This window comes from Rhinoderma darwinii, unplaced genomic scaffold (assembly GCF_050947455.1).
Source record: "Rhinoderma darwinii isolate aRhiDar2 unplaced genomic scaffold, aRhiDar2.hap1 Scaffold_3333, whole genome shotgun sequence".
NCBI lineage: Eukaryota > Metazoa > Chordata > Amphibia > Anura > Rhinodermatidae > Rhinoderma > Rhinoderma darwinii.
Genome location: NW_027463404.1, coordinates 70117 through 86092, shown reverse-complemented (window position 1 = coordinate 86092; position 15976 = coordinate 70117). Strand labels below are relative to the sequence as shown.

At 39.1% G+C, this 15976-nt stretch overlaps 1 protein-coding gene across 1 annotated transcript; it reads left to right on the top strand.

Moving 5' to 3' along the window:
- The first annotated feature begins 689 nt into the window (after nucleotides 1-689).
- FOXF1 (forkhead box F1) lies at nucleotides 690-4337 on the top strand. The gene is made up of 2 exons (XM_075848282.1): nucleotides 690-2073; nucleotides 3518-4337. Exons 1-2 carry the CDS (start codon nucleotides 1101-1103, stop codon nucleotides 3670-3672), a joined length of 1128 nt encoding a protein of 375 aa, XP_075704397.1. The 5' UTR covers nucleotides 690-1100; the 3' UTR covers nucleotides 3673-4337.
- Nucleotides 4338-15976: the final 11639 nt, after the last annotated feature.

Sequence of the window (15976 nt, the reverse complement as noted above, 5' to 3'; positions counted from 1 at the left end):
CAGCCCCTGTGTCCCTGATCTTCTCTTATTACTTCTCATCTGGAGATTTGCTGCGTTTTCTGCCCTTTTCTGCCAAGTCCGGGGAGCCACAAGTATGTTCTAATATCCGCTGCACCGTGTGTGAGGGAGACATCTACAGTATCTGCTTTATAGGGGGCGAATATAGGGAATGGAGGGGAACTACATGAGCCAGCTACATGGAGGAACTACAAATCCCAGTCTGATATCCATTTAAAAGACTTTAATCATTCGTTGAGTTGACAGGGAGGGCAGGCTGGGAGTTGTAGTTGCACTGTATCTGGAAAAAAAAAAGCAGAAGTGTAACCTGATTAATGCAAAGCAGTGGAAATATTGAGTAATAAATAATGCGCACTCCACCTCATATAGGGGACCTTTGCGTCATATACTGCTGGGAACTAATGTCCCTATAAGTGATGTCTATAGAGGTGATCTATGGGTGCACAGAATGGAGAATTGTTCTTATAAAGTGAGATAAATAGAGTTTTAGAGAGAGTTGAGCTGTTGCTCCTTTAAGTGACCCCCAGTTACCGGGGGGAGGGGAGAAGAGGGGGGTGTCAGTGGGCGGGGAGACCCTTCTTCTTACGTCTCTCTGTGAAGAGCCGACAGACTCTGATGACAAGAGATAAGTAAAAGGCGATCACTCTGGAGGGCACAATCCTGCTGCCATGAGAAGCAGCAACTCCCTGCAGCCGCACACACTCAGCAAGAGGGGCAGAGCAGCACAGCAATAACCAGGACAGCAGAGCTGCAGAACCCGCCGCACATCTGGACTGTCACTTTGGAAATACTTTCCTTCCTTGCTCCAATTTTGCGCACGATTTTGCAGAGCCCAATCTGTAAGCAGCGGAGCCGACTGCGGAGCCTCAGCGTTATTCCGAGGTGCAGAGCTCTGCTATAACCGGGACAGTAGAGCAGACAAGTCTCAGCCGGATTCAGGAGAAGAGGGCTGGAAATAGTCTCCTTCCTGCTCCAACTTTACGCACAGCTCAGGACAAGCTGCAGACGTCCATCCCTGTGCCAGAGCTCCACGTCTTCATACTGGTGACTGGCAATAGATTTGCCACCTAAAAGCTTCAAGAATGACGGCAGAGATCCAGCAGCCTCCAACTCAGACCCCTGCACAGAGCAGCCCCATGTCAGCAGCTGCAGAGAAGCACAGTGGGCAAACATCTGTCATGGAGTCAGCCTCATGTGCCACCAAGACCAAGAAGACCAACGCTGGCATCAGGAGGCCGGAGAAACCCCCCTACTCCTACATTGCCCTGATCGTCATGGCCATCCAGAGCTCGCCCACCAAGCGGCTGACCCTCAGTGAAATCTACCAGTTTCTCCAGAGCCGCTTCCCCTTCTTCAGAGGGTCCTACCAGGGCTGGAAGAACTCCGTCAGGCACAATCTGTCCCTCAATGAGTGCTTCATCAAGCTGCCCAAAGGCCTGGGCAGACCTGGCAAAGGACACTACTGGACCATTGACCCGGCCAGCGAGTTCATGTTTGAGGAAGGTTCCTTCAGGAGGAGGCCCAGGGGCTTCAGAAGAAAATGCCAAGCTCTAAAGCCCATGTATAGTATGATGAATGGCCTGGGCTTCAACCACATTCCAGATAGCTACAGCTTCCAGGGATCTGGTGGGACCATCTCTTGCCCACCCAACAGCCTGTCACTAGACAGTGGCATAGGGATGATGAATGGTCATTTGCCCAGTAATGTGGATGGAATGGGTCTAAGTGGACATTCTCACCTGGCTGCCAATAGTGGTCATTCTTACATGGGCAGCTGTACAGGGTCCTCAGGAGGTGATTATTCCCACCATGACTCTGGCTCTCCTCTTCTCGGAGGGGGAGCAGTAATGGAACCTCATTCTGTGTACTCAAGTCCTGCCTCAGCCTGGGCACCAACCTCTACTGCCCTCTCTGGAGGTCCCCCCTATATTAAGCAACAACCCCTCTCACCCTGCAACTCTGCCAACAACCCCCTGTCCTCCAGCCTTTCCTCACACTCCCTGGAGCAGCCATACCTGCACCAGAACAGCCACAACACAGCGTCAGACTTACAAGGTAAGTGCCCCCGGGCTCCATCCACTGGCACAGTACTAATACCCACCATAGACAGGCTGCACAGCATCGGGTTACTACTATCTTGGGAAGTATCAGTAATTTGCGGCATTCAGAGGAAAATGTTGTGGCTCTCTTATTGGAAGGACAATGTAAGATTGGATGGGTGTAGTAGTCCATGACCCTCTGTTCCCCTATGGGGGGGGGGGGGTATCAATGCAATCTGGAGAAAATGAGGGGAAATAAGGGGGGGGGGGCAGTGAAGCGCCACATATGGGACATGGCAGCAGTTAGTGTGGAGACACTGGATAATTACAGCTCCTGAGGGTGCAGATTCTGTCTGAGGCCCTGGGCTCTGTGCGCCCTATGAGGGTAATGTGTCAAAGACCCCAAGTCACATTCACATCGTCCCCACAGACCCTTCTTCTGCAATCTCAGTATCACCCAGAGGGCAGAAAATAGAAACTGAATATTGAACAGGATTATAGTTCATAACAATACTGATAATTATTGTTTAATGGAAACCAATGGCCGACAATCTGCTCATCTGATCTATAAATTATAATATTATTATCCCCCAAATATCCTGATGTACACGAGAAATAAATTCACTAAAGTTATTGTAACAGTTCAGATTATTACTCCCTTTATAGAGATTGTGGATTATATTATTATTATTATTATTATTATTATTATTATTACTTATTATTATTAATTATTATTATTATTATTATTATTATTATTATTATTATTATTATTATTATCCTCAATAGTCTGGTATTATTATGAGATTATTAACCCTTCATTATAAAGTCTCGGGGGAAACATAAAAAATAAAATGATTAAATTTACGTGATATACCTACAGGTGTCAGAGAGCGCAGACATTGAGGAGCATGATGAGGGTTATTATTACTATCGCCATCCCTGAATATAACGTGATGTGTGAACCCGGCCTAAATTTGAGTAGTTTCCTTCCATGACAATTAACATAATTGCCCTAATAAGTGGTTAGGATTAGAACTGTCTACACTGATATCCATAGATAAATATAGAAGTGTACGATAATTATAATATATGTTATATAGATAAACAACGGATATAATAATGGGAGAATAACAATAATATTATTATTAATAATAATAATAATAATAATAATAAAATAAAAAAATGAACATCTTCATACTTGCCATCACTTTTATATTTTATTAATGAAATATTATGATTTATTTGTTTGCCTTTTGTATAAAGTTTTCTTTAGATATGGAGTGGAATGACTTTGTTTGAGGACGGACATGTATCTCCAGCTGTGATAGAACTACAAGTAGCAGCAAGCCCTGGCAGTAATAGGAGATTGAGGGACTACAAGTCTATCACAGCTGCAGGGTGCCGTGGTCCTCATTGCCCTGATGTTACTAACTGACCCCCCTTGTGTCTCCTCTACACAGGTGTCCCCAGGTACCACTCTCAGTCCCCCAGCATGAACGACAGGAAGGAGTTTGTCTTCTCTTTTAATGCCATGGCCTCCTCCATGCACGGGGGCAGTGGCTCCTACTACCACCAGCAGGTCAGCTACCAGGACATCAAGCCCTGTGTAATGTGAGGACCCCAGACCTAGGACTCTGCATCTGGGCCTGACTGCAGGATATTGACTCCCAGAAGCTCAGATCAGCGGGGACCCCCCAACCCGCCCCCTACATCATCATTTCACTGATTCTTTCCATTCACCCCAATCCTGTCTGTGAAGCAGAAACTTATTACAATGGCTGCTGGGTTTATTGGAAAGCAAAGGTCCATGTAGTGTGTGAGGTGCAAGAATATTTACACCTGATATGAGCTGAATGAATCAAATGCAACAATGTATCAACAAGAAACAAATGAGGACGTGTGTCCCGGTAATGTATCTCATATGAAATCTGCAGCAACATCTTTAGGGTCATTATATGTATATTGCTGTCACACGGTCACTCAGCAGGTTTTCTTGCTCTCCCTCCGGCCAATGGGAGAATTTCAGGCCCAGATCCGCCATTTGCAGAGACATTTTGGCACTTTTGATTTTTTTCTTATATTTATTGATCTTGTATTCAGAGGCGTCTCCTGCAATTTTCAGTATTTCATGGTCTTTTCTTGGCAATATTTGCCGTGTGAAGGTTTTATTTTTGGTCACTGTACACATAGATGAATCTATGATCGGTTTCTATATAATGAAGGACTCTGTATAAATGTCTCTTTGTATTTGGGATTGAAGTTCTCGATTTTATTTTTTCTCTGCACTGTAAAAACTGTTAAAAAATATTATGTTTGTGTCTGTAAATTTAAAAAAAAAGGAAAAACAAATCCAAATAAAATTTTTATGCTATATGTTAATTTTCAGAGAAATCTTCCTTATTTCCTATAATAATTGTTGTCACAATGTGAGGAGATTCATCATTCCTGAGCGACTGTCACAACAGAAATCGAATTATTTCTATGTAAATATAAAACTATAATGTGCAAAGACAAGAGAAGAGGAAGAAGAGGAAGAGGATGAATCACTGACCTGAAGGTTTAGCGCCAGAACCTGATCATAATAATGATGATAATAATAACTATGACAAAAATAACAATATCATAATAATGTCAAATATAATAATAATAATAATAATAATAATAATAATAATACAATTAATAATAATGATATTCTCCATCATATCAAAATAATAATAATAATAATAATAATAATAATAATAATAATAATAATATAAAACAAATAATGACAACAATACAATTAATATTTATATTTACCATCATATAGAAATATTCAAAAATAATAATAATAATTAGATTTATTTATAGATATATTTACCTTAATCACTTTATCTATTTCTCAGGTATAAGATAAGGGTGGGGGGGTGGATATCGGCCCCTTCCTCCTGGTTCTCCTGTTATCGCACTGTATCTATGTATCTGTATGTGCTCAGTGGATTGCTTGGACTTGTAGTTCCAGCGCAGCAGTTCAGGTCCGGAGACCCCGCAATTATCGGCCACCGTGTTTTATATGTAGTGGAAGGGGGAGAATTATTATTTTTTACATGTGATATGTGTGCAGTGTTATATATGTTATAAGTGTGTGGGGTATATTATCATTATATATATTTATTCCGTGTGTCCCCCCCCCCCCTTTTATTATTAACATACATTTCTGAGTTTGAGGGGGAGAATTATCATTTATTATCATTATTGTTATTTATGGAGGTGTGTTGAGGGGTTCCCCCTATAATTATGGGCTGCTATGTGTGTGACTGGAGGAGGGGAGTTTGGTGTGACGTGGGTTGTACAGCTCCCCCGGATGATATTTGCGCTGCCGCTGGAGCAGATTTTGGCGCAGGACGAGGTTGGGGGTCACTTGAGAGGGTTGTAGGGTCTCATTTCAGACTGATTTGTGGTCGCAGATAATACGTCTCAGAGGGGTCAATATAACGCTGGGTCTTCTTGTATTATTATCTACAGGGGGCCGCCGACAATCTCGGGTCTGTGCAAAGTCGCAGGAAAAGCGCAAGATTTAGAATGAGCAATTGAGTGCAGGGTGTCTCATCCGAATAATCCATTGCCCCCCCCCCCCCCACTATACAGGAGGGACTGAACACAAGGGATCTGCGCTGAACATTGCGCTAAATTATAGGATTTTATATTTCATTCTGCAGTTACTTGATGCTACTATTTTCCTTAGTTTTATTAATTAAATAGCAAAAATGTGTCCTCGTATAATAATAATAATAATAATAATAATAATAATAATAATAATAATAATTAAAAAAAAATAGATGGATGAAAGGTGGAATTATATTATCAATCATAATAATACAAATAATAATAATATAATAATAATAACAATAATAATAATAATAATAATAATAATACTAATAAAAATGTCATCATATCATTATATTAATAAACATGACACCTAATTACAATAATATGATATTCAGGTCCAACATAGAAGCAATATACAAAATGCAACAAATAATTTCATAGAATTTTTTTTTCCAAATAAAAATGCAAAAAGTAAGCTACCCATTATAGGGTATTTTACCTGTGGGTGGGTTCACATCTATCAGTCGTGTCCAGCCAATTGTTTCATGGCTGAGCTGGACATAACGGATGACAATTTTTTGTACGTTTTGCGCCGGTTCGGCATCCATATCCTACATGCATGCAACGTTTTTCTGTCCAGCACAGGGAAATCTCCGGCGTCACAACTCATGCATTGGTTGCTCCCATAGAAAGCACGGGATTAGTTCTGACATCAGTTCCCCTCCAGTGTTACTGTCCCACGCTGGAGGGAAAGAAAATGGAATGACCAGACCTATGTGAAGGAGGCCTACGATAAGGTGGCGCGTCCGTGTTCAGTATCTGGAGTAACATAAGGGTATGTTCACACGAGGGCGTCCGTTACGGCTGAAATTACGGGGATGTTTCAGCCTGAAAACATCCCCGTAATTTCAGCCGTACCGGCATGTGCAGGCGCTTGAACGCCGCGTCCATTACGGCCGTAATTAGCGCTGCTATTCATTGGAGTCAATGAATAACGGCTCCAATTACGGCCAAAGAAGTGACAGGTCACCTCTTTGACGCGGGCGTCTATTTACGCGCCGTCATTTGACAGCGGCGCGTAAATATACGCCTCGTGTGAACAGACAAACGTCTGCCCATTGCTTTCAATGGGCAGATGTTTGTCAGCGCTATTGAGGCGCTATTTTCAGACGTAATTCGGGGCAAAAACGCCTGAATTACGTCCGTAAATAGGCCGTGTGAACATACCCTAATAATTATAATGAACTATCCGACCGTTAACGGTGATTACTGACAACAATTGTTATGTCTGTGGTACCAACATAGTATATTTAAGGCTGCGTTCACATATATCAGTTGCGTCCGGCCAGTTGTCTTTAGCCTGAGACACAACTGATGACATTTTGTGCATCGTTCCGGCATCCGTAGCCGGGCAATAGTCAGACAGAAAAAGCTACTTGTAACGTTCTTCTATATGGCGTAGACATCCGGCGTTAAAACGGATGCAATTGATGCCAAAAACGACCCCATAGGAAAGCATTGGATCAGTTCTGGCATCAGCTTCCCTCCGGCGTTTCTGTACAACATTGGGGAGAAACTACGCCGGAACGCCGGATATTTGGGGAGGGGGCCTAAGTGGTGTGTGCGGCAATTGGCTACGAAACTCCTACCAGTCAAGTAGATTTGTCTGCGGTTATTAACATGGACAATATTTGGGACAACGAAAAATATATTCCACATGAGAAATTATTTCCATTATTTATGTCCCTTTCTTGCGTCCAGATACTGGATGCTGCTGTCAGCGCCGTTCACACTGACGTTTCGTTTTCTCATATTCTTCTTTTTGCATTTTCTGTGCAGTGATCTATTCATATTATAAAAGGATCAGTCAGTTTGTATCAGTTTTTGGATCTGGTTCTACTCTCAGAACCCAAAACCAAAGAGCTACTGCAAAAAGCAAATCCAGCCGAAACGGATACAACCTGATACAATCTAATACAACCTGATACAATCTAATACAACCTGATAAAATCTAATACAACCTGATACAACCTGATACAATCTAATACAACCTGATACAACCTGATACAATCTGCTATAACCTTATATGCCGTCTGATTAAATCTTGACGTTTTTGTGTATTTAGGGCACGGCCAGACGTGGCGGAATCGCTGTGGAATTCTCCTGCGGCCGTTTTTTTACATTTGTTTCAATACATTTTTAGGCGTTAGTTCAGACATTGCGGAAAACTCCGCTGCGAACCATAGGCTGCGGTGCAGAATTTTCCCTCCCAGCATGCACTGTCTGTTGCGGAGAAGAAGTGGAATTTCACTGCGGATTTCAGCCTTTGCATTGCAAAAACTGAAATCTGTAGCAAGTCCGCTGTGATATCTGCAACGTCTGAATTACCTGTCAAATATGCAAATGTTGATGCAGATTCATTGCGTAATTGCCCCAAATCTGCACCAACATTTGCAGCGGAAAGGGCGATTGTTATAAAGGAGGGTGATCATTAATAAGGAAGGCGATCATTAATAAGGAAGGCGATCATTAATAAGGAAGGTGATCATTAATAAGGAAGGCGATCATTAATAAGGAAGGTGATCATTAATAAGGAAGGCGATCATTAATAAGGAAGGCGATCATTAATAAGGAAGGCGATCATTAATAAGGAGGGCGATCATTAATAAGGAAGGCGATCATTAATAAGGAAGGCGATCATTAATAAGGAAGGCGATCATTAATAAGGAATACGATCATTAATAAGGAAGGTGATCATTAATAAGGAAGGTGATCATTAATAAGGAAGGCGATCATTAATAAGGAGGGCGATCATTAATAAGGAAGGTGATCATTAATAAGGAAGGCGATCATTAATAAGGAGGGCGATCATTAATAAGGAAGGCGATCATTAATAAGGAACCCGATCATTAATAAGGAAGGCGATCATTAATAAGGAAGGTGATCATTAATAAGGAAGGTGATCATTAATAAGGAAGGCGATCATTAATAAGGAAGGCGATCATTAATAAGGAACCTGATCATTAATAAGGAAGGCGATCATTAATAAGGAAGGTGATCATTAATAAGGAAGGCGATCATTAATAAGGAGGGCGATCATTAATAAGGAAGGCGATAATTAATAAGGAACCCGATCATTAATAAGGAAGGCGATCATTAATAAGGAAGGTGATCATTAATAAGGAAGTCGATCATTAATAAGGAGGGCGATCATTAATAAGGAGGGCGATCATTAATAAGGAATCCGATCATTAATAAGGAAGGCGATCATTAATAAGGAAGGTGATCATTAATAAGGAAGGCGATCATTAATAAGGAGGGCGATCATTAATAAGGAAGGCGATAATTAATAAGGAACCCGATCATTAATAAGGAAGGCGATCATTAATAAGGAATCCGATCATTAATAAGGAAGTCGATCATTAATAAGGAGGGCGATCATTAATAAGGAGGGCGATCATTAATAAGGAGGGCGATCATTAATAAGGAATGCGATCAGTAATAAGGAGGGCGATCATTAATAAGGAACCCGATCATTAATAAGGAAGGCGATCATTAATAAGGAAGGCGATCATTAATAAGGAAGGCGATCATTAATAAGGAATGTGATCATTAATAAGGAAGGTGATCATTAATAAGGAAGGTGATCATTAATAAGGAAGGCGATCATTAATAAGGAAGGCGATCATTAATAAGGAAGGCGATCATTAATAAGGAAGGCGATCATTAATAAGGAAGGCGATCAGTAATAAGGAAGGCGATCATTAATAAGGAAGGCGATCATTAATAAGGAAGGCAATCATTAATAAGGAAGGCGATCATTAATAAGGAAGGCGATCATTAATAAGGAAGGTGATCATTAATAAGGAAGGTGATCATTAATAAGGAAGGCGATCATTAATAAGGAAGGCGATCATTAATAAGGAAGGCAATCATTAATAAGGAAGGCGATCATTAATAAGGAAGGCGATCATTAATAAGGAAGGCGATCATTAATAAGGAAGGCGATCAGTAATAAGGAAGGCGATCATTAATAAGGAAGGTGATCATTAATAAGGAAGGCGATCATTAATAAGGAAGGCAATCATTAATAAGGAAGGCGATCATTAATAAGGAAGGCGATCATTAATAAGGAAGGCGATCATTAATAAGGAAGGCGATCATTAATAAGGAGGGCGATCATTAATAAGGAGGGCGATCATTAATAAGGAAGGCGATCATTAATAAGGAAGGCGATCATTAATAAGGAATACGATCATTAATAAGGAAGGTGATCATTAATAAGGAACCCGATCATTAATAAGGAAGGCGATCATTAATAAGGAAGGTGATCATTAATAAGGAACCCGATCATTAATAAGGAAGGCGATCATTAATAAGGAAGGTGATCATTAATAAGGAAGGCGATCATTAATAAGGAGGGCGATAATTAATAAGGAACCCGATCATTAATAAGGAAGGCGATCATTAATAAGGAATCCGATCATTAATAAGGAAGGCGATCATTAATAAGGAAGGCGATCATTAATAAGGAGGGCGATCATTAATAAGGAGGGCGATCATTAATAAGGAGGGCGATCATTAATAAGGAATGCGATCATTAATAAGGAAGGCGATCATTAATAAGGAGGGCGATCATTAATAAGGAGCCCGATCATTAATAAGGAAGGCGATCATTAATAAGGAGCCCGATCATTAATAAGGAAGGCGATCATTAATAAGGAATCCGATCATTAATAAGGAAGGTGATCATTAATAAGGAAGGCGATCATTAATAAGGAGGGCGATCATTAATAAGGAGGGCGATCATTAATAAGGAGGGCGATCATTAATAAGGAATGCGATCAGTAATAAGGAGGGCGATCATTAATAAGGAACCCGATCATTAATAAGGAAGGCGATCATTAATAAGGAATCCGATCATTAATAAGGAAGGCGATCATTAATAAGGAAGGCGATCATTAATAAGGAAGGCGATCATTAATAAGGAATACGATCATTAATAAGGAAGGTGATCATTAATAAGGAACCCGATCATTAATAAGGAAGGCGATCATTAATAAGGAAGGTGATCATTAATAAGGAAGGTGATCATTAATAAGGAAGGCGATCATTAATAAGGAGGGCGATCATTAATAAGGAAGGCGATCATTAATAAGGAACCCGATCATTAATAAGGAAGGCGATCATTAATAAGGAAGGTGATCATTAATAAGGAAGGTGATCATTAATAAGGAAGGCGATCATTAATAAGGAGGGCGATCATTAATAAGGAAGGTGATCATTAATAAGGAACCCGATCATTAATAAGGAAGGCGATCATTAATAAGGAAGGTGATCATTAATAAGGAAGGCGATCATTAATAAGGAGGGCGATCATTAATAAGGAAGGCGATAATTAATAAGGAACCCGATCATTAATAAGGAAGGCGATCATTAATAAGGAAGGTGATCATTAATAAGGAAGTCGATCATTAATAAGGAGGGCGATCATTAATAAGGAGGGCGATCATTAATAAGGAGGGCGATCATTAATAAGGAATGCGATCAGTAATAAGGAGGGCGATCATTAATAAGGAACCCGATCATTAATAAGGAAGGCGATCATTAATAAGGAATCCGATCATTAATAAGGAAGGCGATCATTAATAAGGAAGGCGATCATTAATAAGGAAGGCGATCATTAATAAGGAATACGATCATTAATAAGGAAGGTGATCATTAATAAGGAACCCGATCATTAATAAGGAAGGCGATCATTAATAAGGAAGGTGATCATTAATAAGGAAGGTGATCATTAATAAGGAAGGCGATCATTAATAAGGAGGGCGATCATTAATAAGGAAGGCGATCATTAATAAGGAACCCGATCATTAATAAGGAAGGCGATCATTAATAAGGAAGGTGATCATTAATAAGGAAGGTGATCATTAATAAGGAAGGCGATCATTAATAAGGAGGGCGATCATTAATAAGGAAGGTGATCATTAATAAGGAAGGCGATCATTAATAAGGAAGGCGATCATTAATAAGGAAGGTGATCATTAATAAGGAAGGCGATCATTAATAAGGAGGGCGATCATTAATAAGGAAGGCGATAATTAATAAGGAACCCGATCATTAATAAGGAAGGCGATCATTAATAAGGAAGGTGATCATTAATAAGGAAGTCGATCATTAATAAGGAGGGCGATCATTAATAAGGAGGGCGATCATTAATAAGGAGGGCGATCATTAATAAGGAATGCGATCAGTAATAAGGAGGGCGATCATTAATAAGGAACCCGATCATTAATAAGGAAGGCGATCATTAATAAGGAAGGCGATCATTAATAAGGAAGGCGATCATTAATAAGGAAGGTGATCATTAATAAGGAAGGTGATCATTAATAAGGAAGGTGATCATTAATAAGGAAGGCGATCATTAATAAGGAAGGCAATCATTAATAAGGAAGGCGATCATTAATAAGGAAGGCGATCATTAATAAGGAAGGCGATCATTAATAAGGAAGGCGATCATTAATAAGGAAGGCGATCATTAATAAGGAAGGCGATCAGTAATAAGGAAGGCGATCATTAATAAGGAAGGCGATCATTAATAAGGAAGGTGATCATTAATAAGGAAGGCAATCATTAATAAGGAAGGCGATCATTAATAAGGAAGGCGATCATTAATAAGGAAGGTGATCATTAATAAGGAAGGCGATCATTAATAAGGAAGGCGATCATTAATAAGGAAGGCGATCATTAATAAGGAAGGCAATCATTAATAAGGAAGGCGATCATTAATAAGGAAGGCGATCATTAATAAGGAAGGCGATCAGTAATAAGGAAGGCGATCATTAATAAGGAAGGTGATCATTAATAAGGAAGGCGATCATTAATAAGGAAGGCAATCATTAATAAGGAAGGCGATCATTAATAAGGAAGGCGATCATTAATAAGGAAGGCGATCATTAATAAGGAGGGCGATCATTAATAAGGAGGGCGATCATTAATAAGGAAGGCGATCATTAATAAGGAATGCGATCATTAATAAGGAAGGCGATCATTAATAAGGAATACGATCATTAATAAGGAAGGTGATCATTAATAAGGAACCCGATCATTAATAAGGAAGGCGATCATTAATAAGGAAGGTGATCATTAATAAGGAACCCGATCATTAATAAGGAAGGCGATCATTAATAAGGAAGGTGATCATTAATAAGGAAGGCGATCATTAATAAGGAGGGCGATAATTAATAAGGAACCCGATCATTAATAAGGAAGGCGATCATTAATAAGGAATCCGATCATTAATAAGGAAGGCGATCATTAATAAGGAAGGCGATCATTAATAAGGAGGGCGATCATTAATAAGGAGGGCGATCATTAATAAGGAGGGCGATCATTAATAAGGAATGCGATCAGTAATAAGGAGCCCGATCATTAATAAGGAAGGCGATCATTAATAAGGAATCCGATCATTAATAAGGAAGGTGATCATTAATAAGGAAGGCGATCATTAATAAGGAGGGCGATCATTAATAAGGAGGGCGATCATTAATAAGGAGGGCGATCATTAATAAGGAATGCGATCAGTAATAAGGAGGGCGATCATTAATAAGGAACCCGATCATTAATAAGGAAGGCGATCATTAATAAGGAAGGCGATCATTAATAAGGAAAGCGATCATTAATAAGGAAGGCGATCATTAATAAGGAAGGCGATCAGTAATAAGGAAGGTGATCATTAATAAGGAAGGCGATCATTAATAAGGAAGGCGATCATTAATAAGGAAGGCGATCAGTAATAAGGAAGGTGATCATTAATAAGGAAGGCGATCAGTAATAAGGAAGGTGATCATTAATAAGGAAGGCGATCAGTAATAAGGAAGGCGATCATTAATAAGGAGGGCGATCATTAATAAGGAACCCGATCATTAATAAGGAAGGTGATCATTAATAAGGAAGGTGATCATTAATAAGGAAGGCGATCATTAATAAGGAAGGCGATCATTAATAAGGAAGGTGATCATTAATAAGGAAGGCGATCATTAATAAGGAGGGCGATAATTAATAAGGAAGGCAACCATTAATAAGGAAGGCGATCATTAATAAGGAAGGCGATCATTAATAAGGAAGGCGATCATTAATAAGGAAGGTGATCATTAATAAGGAACCCGATCATTAATAAGGAAGGCGATCATTAATAAGGAAGGTGATCATTAATAAGGAAGGCGATCATTAATAAGGAAGGCGATCATTAATAAGGAAAGGCGATCATTAATAAGGAAGGCGATCATTAATAAGGAAAGCGTTCATTAATAAGGAACCCGATCATTAATAAGGAAGACGATCATTAATAAGGAAGGTGATCATTAATAAGGAAGGCGATCATTAATAAGGAAGGCGATCATTAATAAGGAATCCGATCATTAATAATGAAGGCGATCATTAATAAGGGAGGCGATCATTAATAAGGGAGGCGATCATTAATAAGGAAGGCAATCATTAATAAGGAAGGCGATCATTAATAAGGAATCCGATCATTAATAAGGAAGGCGATCATTAATAAGGAAGGCGATCATTAATAAGGAAGGCAATCATTAATAAGGAATCCGATCATTAATAAGGAAGGCGATCATTAATAAGGAAGGCGATCATTAATAAGGAAGGCAATCATTAATAAGGAATCCGATCATTAATAAGGAAGGCGATCATTAATAAGGAGGGCGATCATTAATAAGGAAGGCGATCATTAATAAGGAAGGCGATCATTAATAAGGAAGGCGATCATTAATAAGGAATCCGATCATTAATAAGGAAGGCGATCATTAATAAGGAAGGCAATCATTAATAAGGAAGGCGATCATTAATAAGGAATCCGATCATTAATAAGGAAGGCGATCATTAATAAGGAAGGTGATCATTAATAAGGAAGGTGATCATTAATAAGGAAGGCGATCATTAATAAAGAATCCGATCATTAATAAGGAATCCGATCATTAATAAGGAACCCGATCATTAATAAGGAAGGCCATCATTGATAAGGAACCCGATCATTAATAAGGAAGGCGATCATTAATAAGGAATCCGATCATTAATAAGGAAGGCGATCATTAATAAGGAAGGCGATCATTAATAAGGAATCCGATCATTAATAAGGAAGGCGATCATTAATAAGGAAGGCGATCATTAATAAGGAAGGTGATCATTAATAAGGAAGGTGATCATTAATAAGGAAGGCGATCATTAATAAGGAATCCGATCATTAATAAGGAATCCGATCATTAATAAGGAAGGCGATCATTAATAAGGAAGGCGATCATTAATAAGGAAGGCGATCATTAATAAGGAAGGCGATCATTAATAAGGAATCCGATCATTAATAAGGAAGGCGATCATTAATAAGGAATCCGATCATTAATAAGGAAGGTGATCATTAATAAGGAAGGCGATCATTAATAAGGAAGGTGATCATTAATAAGGAAGGCGATCATTAATAAGGAATCCGATCATTAATAAGGAAGGCGATCATTAATAAGGAAGGCGATCATTAATAAGGAAGGTGATCATTAATAAGGAAGGTGATCATTAATAAGGAAGGCGATCATTAATAAGGAATCTGATCATTAATAAGGAAGGCGATCATTAATAAGGAATCCGATCATTAATAAGGAAGGCGATCATTAATAAGGAAGGCGATCATTAATAAGGAATCCGATCATTAATAAGGAAGGCGATCATTAATAAGGAAGGCGATCATTAATAAGGAAGGCAATCATTAATAAGGAAGGTGATCATTAATAAGGAAGGCGATCATTAATAAGGAATCCGATCATTAATAAGGAAGGCGATCATTAATAAGGAAGGCGATCATTAATAAGGAATCCGATCATTAATAAGGAAGGCGATCATTAATAAGGAAGGCGATCATTAATAAGGAAGGCAATCATTAATAAGGAAGGCGATCATTAATAAGGAAGGCGATCATTAATAGGGAAGGCGATCATTAATATGGAAGGCGATCATTAATAAGGAAGGCAATCATTAATAAGGAATCCAATCATTAATAAGGAAGGCGATCATTAATAAGGAATCCAATCATTAATAAGGAAGGCGATCATTAATAAGGAATCCGATCATTAATAAGGAAGGCGATCATTAATAAGGAAGGCAATCATTAATAAGGAAGGCGATCATTAATAAGGAATCCGATCATTAATAAGGAGGGCGATCATTAATAAGGAAAGCGATCATTAATAAGGAAGGCGATCATTAATAAGGAACCCGATCATTAATAAGGAAGGCGATCATTAATAAGGAAGGTGATCATTAATAAGGAAGGT

What these genes read in the sequence shown, in the direction of transcription:
- FOXF1 (XM_075848282.1), top strand. Translation starts at nt 1,101, where the DNA reads ATGACGGCAGAGATCCAGCAGCCTCCAACTCAGACCCCTGCACAGAGC. An exon ending in CACAGCGTCAGACTTACAAG is followed by an intron (nt 2,074 to 3,517) that starts GTAAGTGCCCCC and finishes TCCTCTACACAG; the next exon opens with GTGTCCCCAGGTACCACTCT.